This window comes from Aquila chrysaetos, chromosome 8 (assembly GCF_900496995.4).
Source record: "Aquila chrysaetos chrysaetos chromosome 8, bAquChr1.4, whole genome shotgun sequence".
Lineage (NCBI taxonomy): Eukaryota > Metazoa > Chordata > Aves > Accipitriformes > Accipitridae > Aquila > Aquila chrysaetos.
The window spans coordinates 20,972,015-20,987,246 of record NC_044011.1 but is presented as its reverse complement, the minus strand read 5'-3'; the positions used below and the strand labels follow the sequence as shown (position 1 = coordinate 20,987,246).

Here is a 15,232-nt window from a genome sequence, read left to right as displayed (position 1 = left end):
ACTGTTTGCTAAAGGACATGGTTTCTTCAGGGTAGAAGAAGAAATCCCCAGTTATTTCTTACAGATGCTCTGTAGAAGTCTGACGAGTTCAGTCGGCACCATCACCACCACCACCATCCCCCCGGGCAAACGGCTGAAATCAAGGGTGTCCTGTACACCCACTACGCACTTACCAGCTGGGATGGCTTCTGGACATTTGCAACTATTGTGGGGGTCTGTATCTTTCTCGGGCGCCTGTCAGGAGCACAAGCTCTCTGGTGGGCACACATGGCATGTTGCATATGGGGTTTTTATGAAATTGTGTGTAAGCAGTTAGAGTGGTACAGCCCTGTTCTACATATGGGATAATTTTACTTAAACTACTTGCTTTGGGCCCCACAACTTCTCTGTGGCATAGCTAGGCTAACTAAATAGTTGTCCTATTGTAGTGGATCATAACAGTAACTCCTTGTAAAACATAAGGCTCAGCTGCCTTAGGAGAGGAATAAAATCAGCCTTACTAGGTAATTTGCAGGTGCCACACCTTTGCTGCTTACATTTCTCTGTCAAAGAAAAGGCTTTCATTTACTGTGCCTTATGGGTCAGTTGGGAACAGCACCAGCTACTTCTTTAAGCACTTTGAGATTTACAGATAAGACATGCATACCATGCATATCTTTAAGATTTTCAGCCATGAATTTTCACCTTGAGATTCTCCAGCCAAAAGTAGGGTTTCGCTGAAACTATAACGTTATATGGAAATGACCTCTTCAGTTTTAAATGTTTGATACGGGACTGATTTGGGAAGCAGGCTGAAATGAAAATGATGGTCTCCTATCAACATTTTCAACTTTTCCTATTGTCTTGATACAAAATGCCAATTATGATTTTCCTGAGTTTTGTTTTGCAAGTTGTTTTGTCTTTCTATTGCAAATCAGAACAGAAATTAATTTTCAAGTATCACAATTCATCTAAATTCCTTTTTCACGGTAAGTTCTGCTTATTTCTTGTCCTACGGGATTGCTAACACAAGAGAGCTTAAAAATAGGCTATTTACTGAAAAGGGATTGTAATGTCCGCATGTCAGCTCCTACCCCAATTATATGCCTCAGTGTGTATTCAAGACCATGACAGTCAACTAACGTACTTTAATCCGTGATCATTTCCCAGGGCAGCACACGGGAGGATGGGAGTTAGCTGGCTTTTAGGCTCAGTTTCATGTGAGTGCTCACTCCAAACCTTTCTGGGCCCCTCTCAAACTCAGTGAACACTAATTTCTGATGTGTCCCCTTGACGCTTAGTTTAATACTTATAAAATATTCTGTATTCACAAAGATCCCTGTGGAAAATAGTATGTGTCGCTCACATTCCCATAAATAAATAAAAAGCAGCAGTCACACCAACCCTTCTAGTAAATATTGTCCAATGCTGCAAAGGTGAACCCATGAGGAATATAATTCATGGAAACACTTATATTTATTAATTATATTATACAATGCATATTGCTTATCATACATTATTATTTATTTATATTGTTTATCATTATAATATTTATATTATAAAGCTCTAGATATGCCTGCATGTTTTCCACTACAGTCTTTATTATAAATTCAGCCTTATTAAATTTAGGTATTCAAAAATCATAATAAAAAAGGCTTTGGATTATTCTGACACCTCCCAAGTAATTTAAATACAATTTTATAGAGGCAAAATTTGAGGGCATTGGCTTTTTGCCTGGAATTTCCGGATGTCAGGCTCCATAGCTGAAGCAGCTTGGCCCACACCTTTGGAAATCCCAAGCAAAAGGCTGCTTACTGTACCAGTGCAGACCTGCGCTGTGGGTGCATCAGACCTATCTTATGAATACACTGCACATGCACAGCAAAATCGTCACATTCTTAGTCAATGGGATCTACACCTATAAACTGCTGCACCCGTGCAGTAACGCTGACATATCCCAGGTGCTGTGAACTCATTGCACATGGATTTCGCTACTCTTGTACAGACGCTTGTTACAGGAATCGCATTCAGAAACTCAGCATCCCTATTTTTGGCAAACATATCCTCCAGATTTGATTATACTTTATTCTGGTTGTGAGTATCATCTCCCAGGTTTATTTTCAAATCTGTGGAGCTTCACCTACTGGCACTGTAAACCCTGTTTTTTCAGGGTGCTGTTCTGTATTGCCAGTAACCTCCACTGCTCTGTGTTGTGGGACCAGTACCTCAGCTCTCTCAGCTGTTGTGCATCTCCTAAAGCATTTTGGTTTCCATCGATAGACATGCTTGGTTCATTGTGAATTCATAAGTGCTCAATGATCTCAGCAACTCTTTTTTGTGTGTGTGTAACCTTTTCTTTTAGCACGTGGGTGTTTTTTTCTATAGTGCTTATCACCATAACAACCCTCCCCCCCAAAAAATTATCTTGAATGATCTGTTACTACACTGTCTTGATTTATGTATGCATCCTAGGTTCAAAAGTCCTTAGATGCAGAATGTAAAGGTCAGGTGAATACATCTTAAGAATTCTACCTTGTAAAGGAATTGTCTAGAAAATTAGTCGCATGTTACATCAAGTAAAAATACAAAATCCCAGTGGGGTGTGGCAGCTGTTTCCCATACCCATGAGATTTAAGCATTAATCATCCCATTCAGGTCAATCAGCCTTCCCTAGCACCCAGTCACGCACTTTTTTGATTGCTTGTAACTTCCCCTGAGACGATAGCCAAGTGTGCTCAGATTATCTCTTCTCCAGGGTTGGGTTAGAAGGAGCTACCCTGCAGCCTGAAGCTCACTGGAGTTGTTCAGTATATTTTAGTGAGCACAGACTGGTAGGTAAACAAGAGTACGAATGTTATTCATGTCAAAAAAATGGGCATTATACAAACCCTCCAATTATCTTCAAAGCATTTAGGAAAATCTAAAAGAAACAAAAATATTTTCCCTAATTGTATATTTAAAATTAAGAGTAATTAAAGGGGGGGGGGGGGGGGGACACAAAACCCAAAAGAAACCCATGCAAGTCACCAGAATCCAGGGTGGTAGGTGTGTTTTAAAACTAAGACATTTAAGGAAGAGGACAGCTAAAAAAATCAGGAGAATGGTGAACCTGTCTTTCCAGAAATCAGAAGCCACAGGCTTGTTTAAGACAGCTGTGGCTGACAGGAGATTTGCTCTCTGCAAAAAAACAGAGGGAGAAAGAGCTGTTCAGGATACAGAATGCCACTAGCACGGGGCTATATGTGGGCCATGCATAATCTGAGGTTAGAAATGGGAAGGTTTCTAATCACAAATGTGAGTCTTCCACTGAAAATAGCAGGCAAGTACTCCATCTTTTTCTCACTATTTTAAGTTCTTGATCAGCACAGGAAAGGTACTTGGCACAGTTTTGATTAAAAAAAAGAACAGGCTTCCCACATCTGAGACCTTCTGTAGACTGTTACGTACTTAAAATGTTTAGAGTTCCCCCTCAAGTTGTGATGCGTTTAAGAGGTTTTGGCTTAGCAAAGAGCTTTCTATGCCTGGCACTTCTGATGAAGTGCACAGTTGTGTTTTGCAGTGGATACTCAAGCTTATTTGACTGGAAAATGAAGTTGTTTCCTCCCGGACATGAGATCTTTAACTTCATATTATTAACCTGACACTTCATGGATACCAATATTCACATTAAGATATGGGAAGAATGGCTATTTGCTTGAGTTTATGAAATGAATCCGTGAACCACAAATACCACCAAGTTTCTACAACCGTCAGTTAAAACAGTTTTAATTAAGCCACCACATCTGAAAGGAGTGCCACATACATGAGTATCACTTGAGAGTAATTAATGACTATTTGCAATAGCCTTCCCCCCCAAACACCCTAATTGTGTAACATGCTGGTTATGCTTCTACCCCTCCCAGTATATTCAGAGCCAAGTTTATTTTACATTTGTCATAACTTGTCAAAAAAGCACGATTCTTATAAAAAAAACATACAAAAGACTTAAGTTATGCTAAACCCTATTATCATACCATCCTCCCTCTCATTAGGAAGGGTGTCCATTTTCTTATGTCTTTTCTCCTTCTCAGCTTTAGCTGTGCAAGGATTTTCCAGACTTGGGATTCTCTGCTGTGTTTTGAATTCACTAGAAAGTAGGTACTATCATTACTCATGATACAGATAAGTCTACACAGTATTCCCCACCAGCCAGTACTGTACAGAAAGAAAAAAAAAAAACAAAAAAAACCCAACCAAAACACACATTTGTCACAGGATTCTCTTCTTCAGCAAGAATTATAAATACAGTTGATTGTATATGCCATGACTGAGCTTCTAACACGGTCCTGAAGTCTGCAGGTGTTTACACTCTGGGAAGTTATAAAATACAGGCCTGGAAGGGACCTTCAGAAGTCACCTGGCCTTTCCAAAACAGGATCACATGCAACATAGAGAATTACCAAATTAAAAAAGTTGTTACAAAACAGAAAGCTATACAACGTATAATACAAGGAATATTGGGCATTGAAAAAGCTTAGTTCTAAATTACTTCAGATTTACAGTATGCTGGTTAATGCTTTGTAAGTTCTATTTTGTACATGTGCATGAATACATATACCCACACACTTACCCTCTCCTAAGTACTGGGTTCACAATAGTAAGAAGTAAGTCCCCAGCTGCTCGTTACCCAGAGTAATGCACAGCATTTGCTTTCCACCCTACCTGTACCCCCCTCAGAAATCTGTCTCTGCTAGAGCTACTTCCCCCATAGCTGGCAGAGGAGCTCCACAAATGAGCCTCTTCCTTCTTCTTCCCCAGCTGAAGAAAGCTCTGACAAAGATGACAGACCATAATTAAATCTGCTGTAAGCTGCTGCAGCTCCATGACCAATACAGACATGGCTCTGCCTCACTGGAATACTTATTTGGAATTGCTGGCTCCAGAAACACAAGCTAGGAGCCGGCCAGATTACTCCCCAAGACGGGTGTCTGCGTGAAGTCTGCATATGTAAATCGCTCACAGAACTGCTTTTCTATTTTTACCTGTTATCCCTAGTGACTCACAAAGCATCCCCAAGTTTACTAAACTCTGGAGTACCTACAGTGTGCTTTAGAAACTTTCGGAGGTTTTCAACACCTTATGCTAAGATTTCCCTCCAAAGCACAGCTGATAATTAAAACACTGCAGTTTTAAAAATGTAGACATAAAGAACAATGTATGTTTCTACTCAAAGGTATTTTCTGTTGGCATCCCTCAAATACCATGTATATAGTTTAACATCTGAAAGTTTATTGATTCTCTCTGTGACAATGTATATTAAGTTATATGTGGCTCCATCACAAGTCCTGCAGTGGCCACAAAAACACCAATAAGTGTTACATTAGCCACTATTATACACACCAGCTCCATGTTTTAGAGAAAACCTCCGTCCAATAGCACCAACTGGTGGAAAATAAATTTTAATTTTATTTTCCCCTTAATTCAAATAGCTAAGAGTCAACAATAGTCCAGTAACAGGAATGAGAAGAGATTCTTAGGCAGCAGGTGACTGCAACAGTCTCAGGGAAGTTCCTTCCTTGGGACTGACTTTGGTAGAAGAAAAAGCATTCTTTGGAAGGTTGGGCTTTTTCTAGTTCCATTTAAGGCAATTTTGTCAGAGGTAAAAACAAAAATAACTTACAGGTCCCTCCAATGTGTTGTTTAAAATATCTCCTCCCCCCTTCTACACTTGAAACACTACATCTTTATTCATCAGCAAGTGTTTGATTAAAATAAGGATGACTCAATTAGTTGGGAGGGGAAGGAGCTAGTAAACCACCCAAACAGAATCGACATAAGAATACGTAAATAATACTTTAGGTAAAAGCTATTTGCTTAAAGGTGCCAATGTTTTCACTCATTTATTGCCAGGACTAGTAAGAAATAGAATGGTTTGCATTGGAAGGGACCTTTAAGATCATCTAGTTCAATATAACAGTAAATACTCTGGAGAAATAAGGTGGGTTTTTCCAGTCTCCTATAATCACACCAAATTTACATCAGAGGTGCTCCTCTGTTGTTTTGACAGTTGATTGTACTTGGATTTAATCTTTCAATTTAAGTATGGTGCTCTCTCTGGGGAGGAGTAGTAATAGGTAGGCTTGATGTTTCCCAGGACTTCATCTTCCCAGTTGGGGAGGCAGCAGAAGAAGAAAGCACAACCTATTACGACAACAGTGCTGGCCCAGCCAAAGCCATAGGCCCAGCTGAACATGTTATCTCCCATCAGTGGAATTTCTTCAGTGAATTTCACTGGGTAGATGACCAAGCCTATGATCTGGAATGCAGCTAGAGAGAGAAAGAAAAGCAGGATTAAATGACAACGAATGTATTACATTTCCCACTAAAATAAGGTACCTGGAGATAACTGCATATCCTTTTAAGATATGTAAGGATTAGCATCAGTCCTACAATCAAATCTGCATTCTTACAGAGGTACGTGACTTCTGGCCAAGGCAGATCCCCACACCTATCTGACTGCAGCATTGCCAGGTTGCTGAGGCACATAACTGCATGCCCTGACCAGCCCTGTCCCACAGCCAGGCACCGTGATCCCTGCGGAGCCAGTCACGTCCCACTTGTACCACAGCCCCATCGCTGCTCCTCCTCCCTTTGGGAAGGTGGGAAGAACCCAGGGCTCTCAGCTCCTAAGTCTTAGCATGTGACATGCTGGGTCAAAGGTGTTCATTGCCCCCATACACGGCTTTTGGGAAAGTGCTAACTGACAAAGGCCACTGGAGCTTTCCTAACCATTATGCTCTCAGAGCGTAAATCAACCTTCCCTTGTTCCCCATGAAAATGAGTCATAAACCGGACAAAGGCAGCTTATTTCATAAGGGAGGTTCCATCTAGCATATTTTTCTGCTGATGCCTGTTTTACATCTAAAATAACCTTGTCTTTGTGCCCAGCCTTACCAACAACAAAGAGCAAGCCTCCAATTCCTCGCACAAAGTTGAAGCGAAGTATCTCGATCGAGAATGCGATGACTGCGAGGGCAAAACAGATGACCAGGATCACAAAGCCAACGAGGTATGTGGCAGCTGCTGCTCTCCCCCATCCTTGAAGAGAAAACAAGAAAGATGTTGCACACATCAGTGCACTGAACTGTAGATCGTTGTAGGTCTTTGGTTTCCTTTAATCATTTTTTGTTGAAATGCTTTCCTGTAAGAAGCATGCCCTATGTCAAATCAATACAGGATGCCTCCAAAGCACACAGCTCCAGAGCAGAGAGGCACCATCGTTGGTGGAACAGCACAGAACTCCCTAGAAGTAGCACAGAACTAGTGCAGCATGGCAATAGAGATAACACCTCCAAACTCTGTATCTGTGAGAGACCCACAGACCTCTGTGCAGATAGGGCACACAGCCGCTGAGAAGGTACTTTATCCTTACTGTTCCTGTTTGACATGCAAATTTACAAAACCACTTCCATGCATATGGAAGTATGAGAGCAGACAAGAGTGTACCACCACAGGAGATAACTGCTGGGAAATAATAGTGCTGTCAGCATACAGCTTCTTGCCTGTTTGTTTATAACAAGAATAATGCATGTGGAGCAAAATTAGCATGACCAAAACAAAATAGATTTGGAATAGCTGAAGTGAGAGATGACAAAGAGAAAGTTCTTGAAGATAAATATCTATTCACAGCTGAAAAAAACCCTTAGAAACAGCTAAAACATAGCAGGTGGAAGAGAAACAGAAGAATCTGAGGGAAAGTGGAAGAGTTGTCTTTGAATCATTACTTTGACATTTGATGGGACAGGGTGGTGAAGATTCTTAGGACCAAGCAACTGCAGCCTGGAGAGGCTCAAGCATGAAGCAAGTGGCCTTATCCCAGCAGAGCAGCACCAGCACCCAGAACTCACCCATCACAGGCCAAGGCAACAAAGGAAAAAAAAACCTCCCAGAAAAAACAGCCAGCAATTCCCTCTTTGCAGTAACACGGGCTTGTGAAAAGGCCCTCATTATGGCCAGACCCTGTTCTCTTTAGAAACCAAGCAGAAGTTCAGGTGAGCCCAATGCAAACAACAACAAGCAAAGGTGTTCCTGCCCTGGAGGCAGGATACCTGCCCACATGGGCTAAACCATACGATTAGTGCTTTGTTTTCCAGTCAGCTGTCATCACAGCTCAATTCCCATATCTGCATAACATGGGTTTCTACTTTCACATATTCAGACAGAGGTAGGGCCAGATCCCGAGCTCCCTCTAATGTAAGAATAAAGAGAGTGGCGAAATCTAGATCAGAACGTTTTCCAAAAAATGTGTCTTTCATCAGAGCTGTCTGTTCCAAGACAGCTGAAGCGCTCTGGAGACACCCTGCTTTCAACACAACCTCCATTCTTTCTGTGCAAAAACTAAGACGAAAAAGACGGTAAGACAGAGAACCTTTTCCTAAAGAGTTACAATCCTCCACCTTAACTCACGTACATACTCTACTAGTTGCATAAATGGGAAAAACCTATAATTTGAGACAGAGAATGCAATAAAACTGTCTCAGACACTTCTACTATGTACATCAATTTACTCTCTGAAAGTAAAGCATTGTTTTACAGCTGTTTTCATTAGATCAGTCTGAACTGGTTTCTTTTCCCCCCTATTCCAATAGGAAAAGTGAAATACAGCCACCATCTGTCAGCCAGATCTCAGCCCAAAACCTCCAACCACCACCACCTGAAGACAGTCATGCTGGCATAGAAAGGGTAAGGAAAAGAGTTTTCTTTCCCCTCTCCCTTCTTGGAGCTACTCAAGACAGCAAAAACTTTTCAAATTAGTTCTCCTTCAGCCAATTGTGCATGTTTCATGCCTCTTCCCTAAGGGAGGGGTGAGGAGGGAGGGAGGACACCTGATGAGCATCTGGAGATTAAAGCTATGTCAGTGGTCTGATAAAATCTTTTCATACAAAATATTCTCTGACATACCTAACGCAGGTACTGGATATTGTCTCCAGAATAGGACTTATTTAGGGATAAGCAATATAAAGGAATATTTAGCCACTACACACAGCTAGCCCAGGAAAAGTGGTTCAGACTAAATGACCTAGGAATGCTATTTATCAATATTTGCCCTATTAAGAAAAAAAGCACAACAACAAGAAGGAACACTTAGTTATCAAAGCACATTCCCTTTCAGATGCATTACACATGCTGGCACACCGTAGGAAGCCATGCCTGGCATCTGCCTGGTAAAATTTAGGTTGCAAACTCAAATACACCTGCAGGTCAGACACCTTGAGGTTTGGTGCAACACAAACATGACTGGAGGAGATACGAGCCAGAAAGCCCCCAGTGCTCTCTCTGCTATTTCCATATCCTCTGTGCTTACTTCATGAGTGTAACAAGCTTTTGGATACAGGGCAGCCCCAGCTCTGCTCACAGCGATTTATTTTCTTGTCTCTGGTGATATGAAAATGACAACACATACAGCTGTAGGAGATTTCTTGTCAGGAAGATTAATATTAAGCCCAGCTTTGTTTCAGGTCTTCAGAAACAGGGCAGTAGTAAGGCACCACCATTATGAAATTCAGTGGGGTTTGTGCTCACATGTGACAGAACTTGGTGCTGGTGACCCCGTACCTTCCTCTCCTTCTCCTGCTGGTTATCTTCTCCAGCAGCAGTTATCAGTGGGTTGCTACTGACAAGACCTGATAGGACTGAGTCATAGCTGCTGGCCACAGCACTGGATGGGTCTGCTCTGGGCTGGACTAGACAACAGCCATCGAATGGCCAGCCTACCACATGAGCACCGGTGGGAGTCATGGGAAGAGCAGCAACAAGGTCTGGACTTGTATATATACACAGTGTAAGAGAAATCTCAAAAAATTATTAGAAGAGTTCTTTTAATAAGTGACTGATGGAAGAGGTTGGGGTAGGAGGCTGCACCCTTACCGAGCACAGGGTGCAGCCCTGGCACACTCCTCTCCCACACAAACCATTGCTATCCCCCATCAACAGGGAACGCTTTCAGCGGAGGGACTACTGTAGGGCCCCAACTGAAATTGCTGTTTCTCCATGTAGGATCCCCCTCATCCCCATACCTATCAAGTCAGGCTTTTCCAGCTACTCTTCCTCCCAGTGGCTCCTGAGAGCTGACTGAGCCCCGCAGGCACCCAGCTCTCCTGTCTCCGTCGGCAAGATCCTCCACCTACAGCTCCCGGCTGCCGGGAAGGGAGAGGTGTGGGTTTGCACTCTCCCTGTTTGCTGCCTTAAAAGCCAGAGAGACCTGCTCATGCTCAGAGAAAGACAGATCAGCCCCAGTTTCTAGCTGGTTTGTGCTCCAAAGTACCTTGTAATCACGAGCTATTTAGCCAGAATTCAAGTTTTCCATAAAGCCAGAAAATTCTCAGGTCCCTTAATTTGACAGAGAGAGTACTTCCTACTCAAAATAGGCATAAATATGATGTCTGTTTATGAAATCAAACAATAACGCCACAGTAATTCGGGGCTGCATAAATAGGAGAGCAGAAAAGCAGAACAGTTGGAGGTATTAGCATTCCCTAGGTCGGCTTTGCCTCAAATAATAGTCAAGTTCTTTGCACCTAATCAGCAGAAATGTATTTATCAATTAGGTGGTGTTGAAAGAACATTAAAAATAAAATTGTTCAGGGGCTGAAAGGCTATAATTATTAGGAAGGATTAAGAGTTTTATGACGTAGCTTAATTAATGATGACTCTGGAAAGGAACTAAACTGCAAATATCACGCAAATTATTATCTGAAGTTAATGATGAGCACCAGTAATACAATGAAATTTAAAAAAAAAAAAAAAGCAAGCAACAGAGCCTTACTGTTAGGTGTACTTCCTGATTTTATTTGGCTGTGCCTCAGCCCCACCAGGGAGGGGATGGAAGCTCTACAGGGTAGGATATTTAAATCCAGATTTCCTTGTACAAATGAATAAAAAGACTGGGAAAATAGTCTAGCAGGAAGATGAACTGCTACAGGATTTGAAGTAACAAGCCTTTCTCATCTTTGTTCACTTAATTACAAAAGCAGAAGCTAGTTTGTTCACTTATGAATAACTGGAATCTTAGGGTAGAAGTTTTTACCATGACATGCATAGATTAGGCATGTTTTTACACTGTAGTTATAATATTTTTTCTGTATATAAATGGCAGTAGCAATTCTTGTTTGGCCTTGAGAGCTCGTTACATAGAATGCCCATAAATATCTGCTTTTGTTAATGAAACAAAGGAGTAGTGGACTGAGAGCAAGAGAGCATTGTCAGTAACACTTTCTTGCCCACATAATGTGCAAAATTCCATGGCAGCATGACTGGTGAAGGGAAGGTATGTGCATACCCACCAGAAGCACAGGACAGCCCAGAATCAAAGGTTTGCTGGGAGGGCTGGTTGGGAATTAATACTGGGAATCACGGCTCTGTTTTGGCTTTAGGAGTACAGGAAAAGCAACTGCTATACTACCAAACTATTAAAAAAAAGACCACTAGTACAAACTTGGCTTTAGCCACTTGACTCTGCCAGGAGCTCAGGAGAGGCACAGTCCTATAAATTTCCTACTTTTAATGCCTGTGGGTTGCTAGCAGGGGAAGTGTGCCTGCCCAGGGGCCAGCAAAGCCCACTGGCGGGGACAGCAGACTCACCTGCTTGCTGGGATCTTTTACTAGGGAGTTGGGGTAGATGTTTAGTGGGTGTGGACAGCGACACCAACTGCTACACCTCTTCCATTAACACTTTCCGAGCACCTGCACTCGGCTGACACTAAACTAAGTTAGTCTCGAATACATCCTGGCATTGTAAATCAGACAGAAGCATGCCTGAAAAGCAGCATACTGAAAAGATAAGTGTATATGTAATATTCCTCCTTTATTTACCTGGCCCCTCAGTGGACACAGGCAATCAGCTTCACCAATAATCTGTGGTATCAAAGTCCATGCCTATAAGGACACAGGTACAGTGGCATAACCATGGTGAAACATGATTCACAAAGGCTGGGCTCCTACTTCTGGGTTCCACTTTTTTTTTTTTTGGCACTTCCTAAGGATCCAGATGAATGCCTGCCTTCTTCTAGGTTGGCTGTTGTGTACTTAATGAATACCAACTGGCTGTTAGGAATATAAGAAAGAGTTAACCTCCATGGGATCACCTCTACCTCACACATACACACCCATCTTTTACAGTGATAATTCAAAGCAAAGTCCCTGGGAGCAGCCATTCAGAACCAGGAGGACACAGCCACCCACAAATACTGCTCCTAAACTTACAGCCTCACCACTATAAAGACAATCACCCTCTCCAAGTAACCACATTGCAAACAATCCTTGTCATATCTGATGGCTTACTGACATGTTTTAAACACACAGCCAACAATTTAATCCTGCAATGGTCCAGACTAAGTCATCATGAGTCATTTTATAGCGCAGTACAGCAGCTCTGCCTTGCAACATTTTGATAATACACAGATGCTGCCAGCCAGGTACTTCCCAGACACAAACCAGTATAGAGCTCTAAACAAAATCCCTTCCCCACCTCCCTACCAAATGACATCCTACTCTTCTTCTCCCTTTCCGCTTCCCTCTCATGTGGCATTTGCAAATGTGCATTAAGAAGCAATGCAGTTTAGGAGACACTCCTATTTGCAAATCTGTTTGTCTGTTCCTGCCCCTTTTTCCCCATTTAAAGAGTGATTCGGCTGCTTTTTCTCTTCCTCTTCTTAGTACACATGCTGCTGCTCAATTAAGAAACTGTCTAATGGAGCTTTCTATTAATGGGGATCCACTCTGAAGTTTTCATTTCATCAGGAGAGGTGCAGGATGGTTAGTGCATAGTAGTTATTTTATGCAAAACACAAGTTATGCATCTCAATTAATTAACTTTTATTTTCCTGCAGCAGTACTGTAAATGCCTGCTAGGCATTTTTTCCTTTGTAAATGCCCTCACCTATTTTGAGCCTAATTGCATTAGCATAGAAAAAAGGAAACAAAATAAATCAAACCTGAACTCATATGTTACATCCTGTCTCTAGATGTAAATAGTATTCCAGTAGACAGTGGCATAGATGTCATGAAAATTAGGGAAGAGGCAAAGTCAAGTTGGTATTAAAGGCTTAAATAAGCAAAGTCAAGGACACTATTCTTCTCTGACAGCTTGTTAACTAGAAAAAACAGCAGAAAGTTGCTGTTGCCCCACAACGCTCAGGGCTGACACAAAGCACACACCCATCAGTACTCAGGGACATGAGAAGCAGCACCACTACAGCAGAAAGCAAATTTCAGCAGCTCTACTGTATTAGCACTTCTTCCCTGTGAAATGCAGATTTCAGCCACTCTGCACTAGCTTTTCTTCTGTCTAATGGGGGAGACAGATATTTTTGCCATACTAGCCAGATTTCTTCCACCTACAGTAAAACCTGCAGTCATCACCTGGCTGAGAAATGAAGCCACTGCTCTTATGATATATTCTTTGCCTGAGTGTTGCAATGAAAAGCTTCTGGAAGTCAGTCTGCCATGCTCAGGCGGCAAGGGATCTGCGGAGGAAAGCAGTCCCAGCCCTCCCGGCTAAAACACGCCCTTCCAGCTTCCCAGTCCCCAAAGTACCCTCATCCAGGATCTTAAGGCGGGTCTGCTTATTTGTCCAGAAATACTTTTGTTTGAGGGAAAGGCGGATGTAATCAGACCCACATGTTCTAGCAAAACCCAAAAAGTCCCCCCCCAAAAAACAGAAACTGGGAGCATGCAGTAAAAATATTACACTGGCAATGCCAGATACGGAAGCAGCTCAGCAAGTTACAACAGAGGCACAATTATCCCCTGGTTTAGGCCCCAGTGCAATAGAGAGGTATACAGAGGAAACGGCATTTTTTTCTGCCTGCAAACCCACATCAGGCCATTTTAAGCTGTAGGTTGGGAGGCATCCTAATAGCCACATTCCCTTGGCCAGGCAAGGTTAAATTAAGGTGCTCTCTTCCCTCTGGAGGGCCAGGGGAAGACCATTTTATTATTGTCCAGGTGTGGTTCTGCATAGGACACCCTGCATGAAGGTTTCCATGCTCGCCATCCGACCAGCAAGGCCAGCGGCACAGGGAGGGGGAGCTGCCTAGTGCCAGGCAAGGCTGCGGCATCTGCAGCCTGCAGATAGTTGAGAGAAAGCAAACTGAAGACGGGACTTGTGGCCAGCTGGCTCTCTTTCTTTGGCTGTAAAATAACTTTCAAAAACCAAGACACCAACACCCTGGCTTCTCAGTGTTATGGCGCTAGAAAAGATTGCTCTGAAGCAGCCTAGACCTGTACTTCTTTGCCGGTCGAAGCCCCGAAACAGCACGGGTACTGGTTCTGCAAGGGAAGCTCCGTCCCAGACAGCAGCTGCTCCGCAACAGAGGTGCGGAGACGGCTCGTGGCGTCGGCACCCGCCGCCCCCGGGCCCGCCGGAGGGCTCCTGGCTTACCATAGTCCATGAGGGACTCGCAGTTCCAGTTGAGGTCCTCCTCGCCCCGCGTGCAGCTCTCCCATAACGACGCTTGCTGCACGTAGGGCTCCGACTCCGACTCCAGCCAGCCCCTGCCCGCCAGGGCGATGATGCCCATGATGATGGCCAGGCCCAGCAGCAGGGGCAGGAGCCACCTGCACCTCCAGCAGGCGAGGCCGCACACCACCATCCTGCCCGGCCGGCGGCAGAAGCAGCGGCCACCGAGCGAGAGAGAGGAGAGCCCGAGCGCCGCGGGCGGGGTACGGCGGGGACGCTCCGCCGGGACGGGAGACTGCGTGCGTGTCCGTCCGAGCGGGTTTTTAAGGCGCCGGGGGAGGAGGGAGTCCCACCCACATTCCTCTGACTAAGCCTGGCGGCGGCCCCGACCGGTGGGGCCGGCGGAGAGGAGGGGAGAGGAGAGAGGAGGGGAGGGAGCGCCGGGCCGGGCCGGGCCGGGTCCCGCTCCCGCTCCGCTCGGCCCCGGTCGTCGCTCTGCCCCGGCTCCCTGCCAGCCCCGCGAACCCCCCGTCCCCTCACTCGTCCTCCCCGGACTCAGCCGTGCGCTTAACCCCTCGCCGGCTGCCACCCTCCCGCGTCCGGACCCGCTTCTCCGTCGTGGCCCCGCCACCGCAAAACGTAACCCCGGCAAAAACTTTCGGTTCGCCCTGGGTTTCCCGAGCCCTGCCCTCCTCCCGGGTGTTGAAGCTCATCTTTCTGTTCGCTAGATAGACGGAGCGGCATAACCCAACGTTGATAATACTAATGATGTTAGCCACTTCAGGTACCAAAAGCTTGCAATAAGTTGCTTTGCAG

At 44.1% G+C, this 15,232-nt stretch overlaps 1 protein-coding gene across 1 annotated transcript; it reads right to left on the bottom strand.

Annotated features, from left to right (window-relative positions):
• Positions 1-3,727: 3,727 nt before the first annotated feature.
• On the bottom strand, positions 3,728-14,865 carry LOC115345072 (p53 apoptosis effector related to PMP22). Its single transcript, XM_030023297.1, has 3 exons — positions 14,399-14,865; positions 6,913-7,056; positions 3,728-6,285 (listed from the first exon to the last, which is right to left on the bottom strand). The coding sequence occupies exons 1-3, from the start codon at positions 14,607-14,609 to the stop codon at positions 6,050-6,052; spliced, it is 591 nt and encodes a 196-aa protein (XP_029879157.1). The 5' UTR covers positions 14,610-14,865; the 3' UTR covers positions 3,728-6,049.
• Positions 14,866-15,232: the final 367 nt, after the last annotated feature.

What these genes read in the sequence shown, in the direction of transcription:
- LOC115345072 (XM_030023297.1), bottom strand. Translation starts at nt 14,609, where the DNA reads ATGGTGGTGTGCGGCCTCGCCTGCTGGAGGTGCAGGTGGCTCCTGCCC. An exon ending in CGAGTCCCTCATGGACTATG is followed by an intron (nt 7,057 to 14,398) that starts GTAAGCCAGGAG and finishes TTTCTCTTCAAG; the next exon opens with GATGGGGGAGAGCAGCAGCT. An exon ending in AGGCTTGCTCTTTGTTGTTG is followed by an intron (nt 6,286 to 6,912) that starts GTAAGGCTGGGC and finishes TTCTCTCTCTAG; the next exon opens with CTGCATTCCAGATCATAGGC.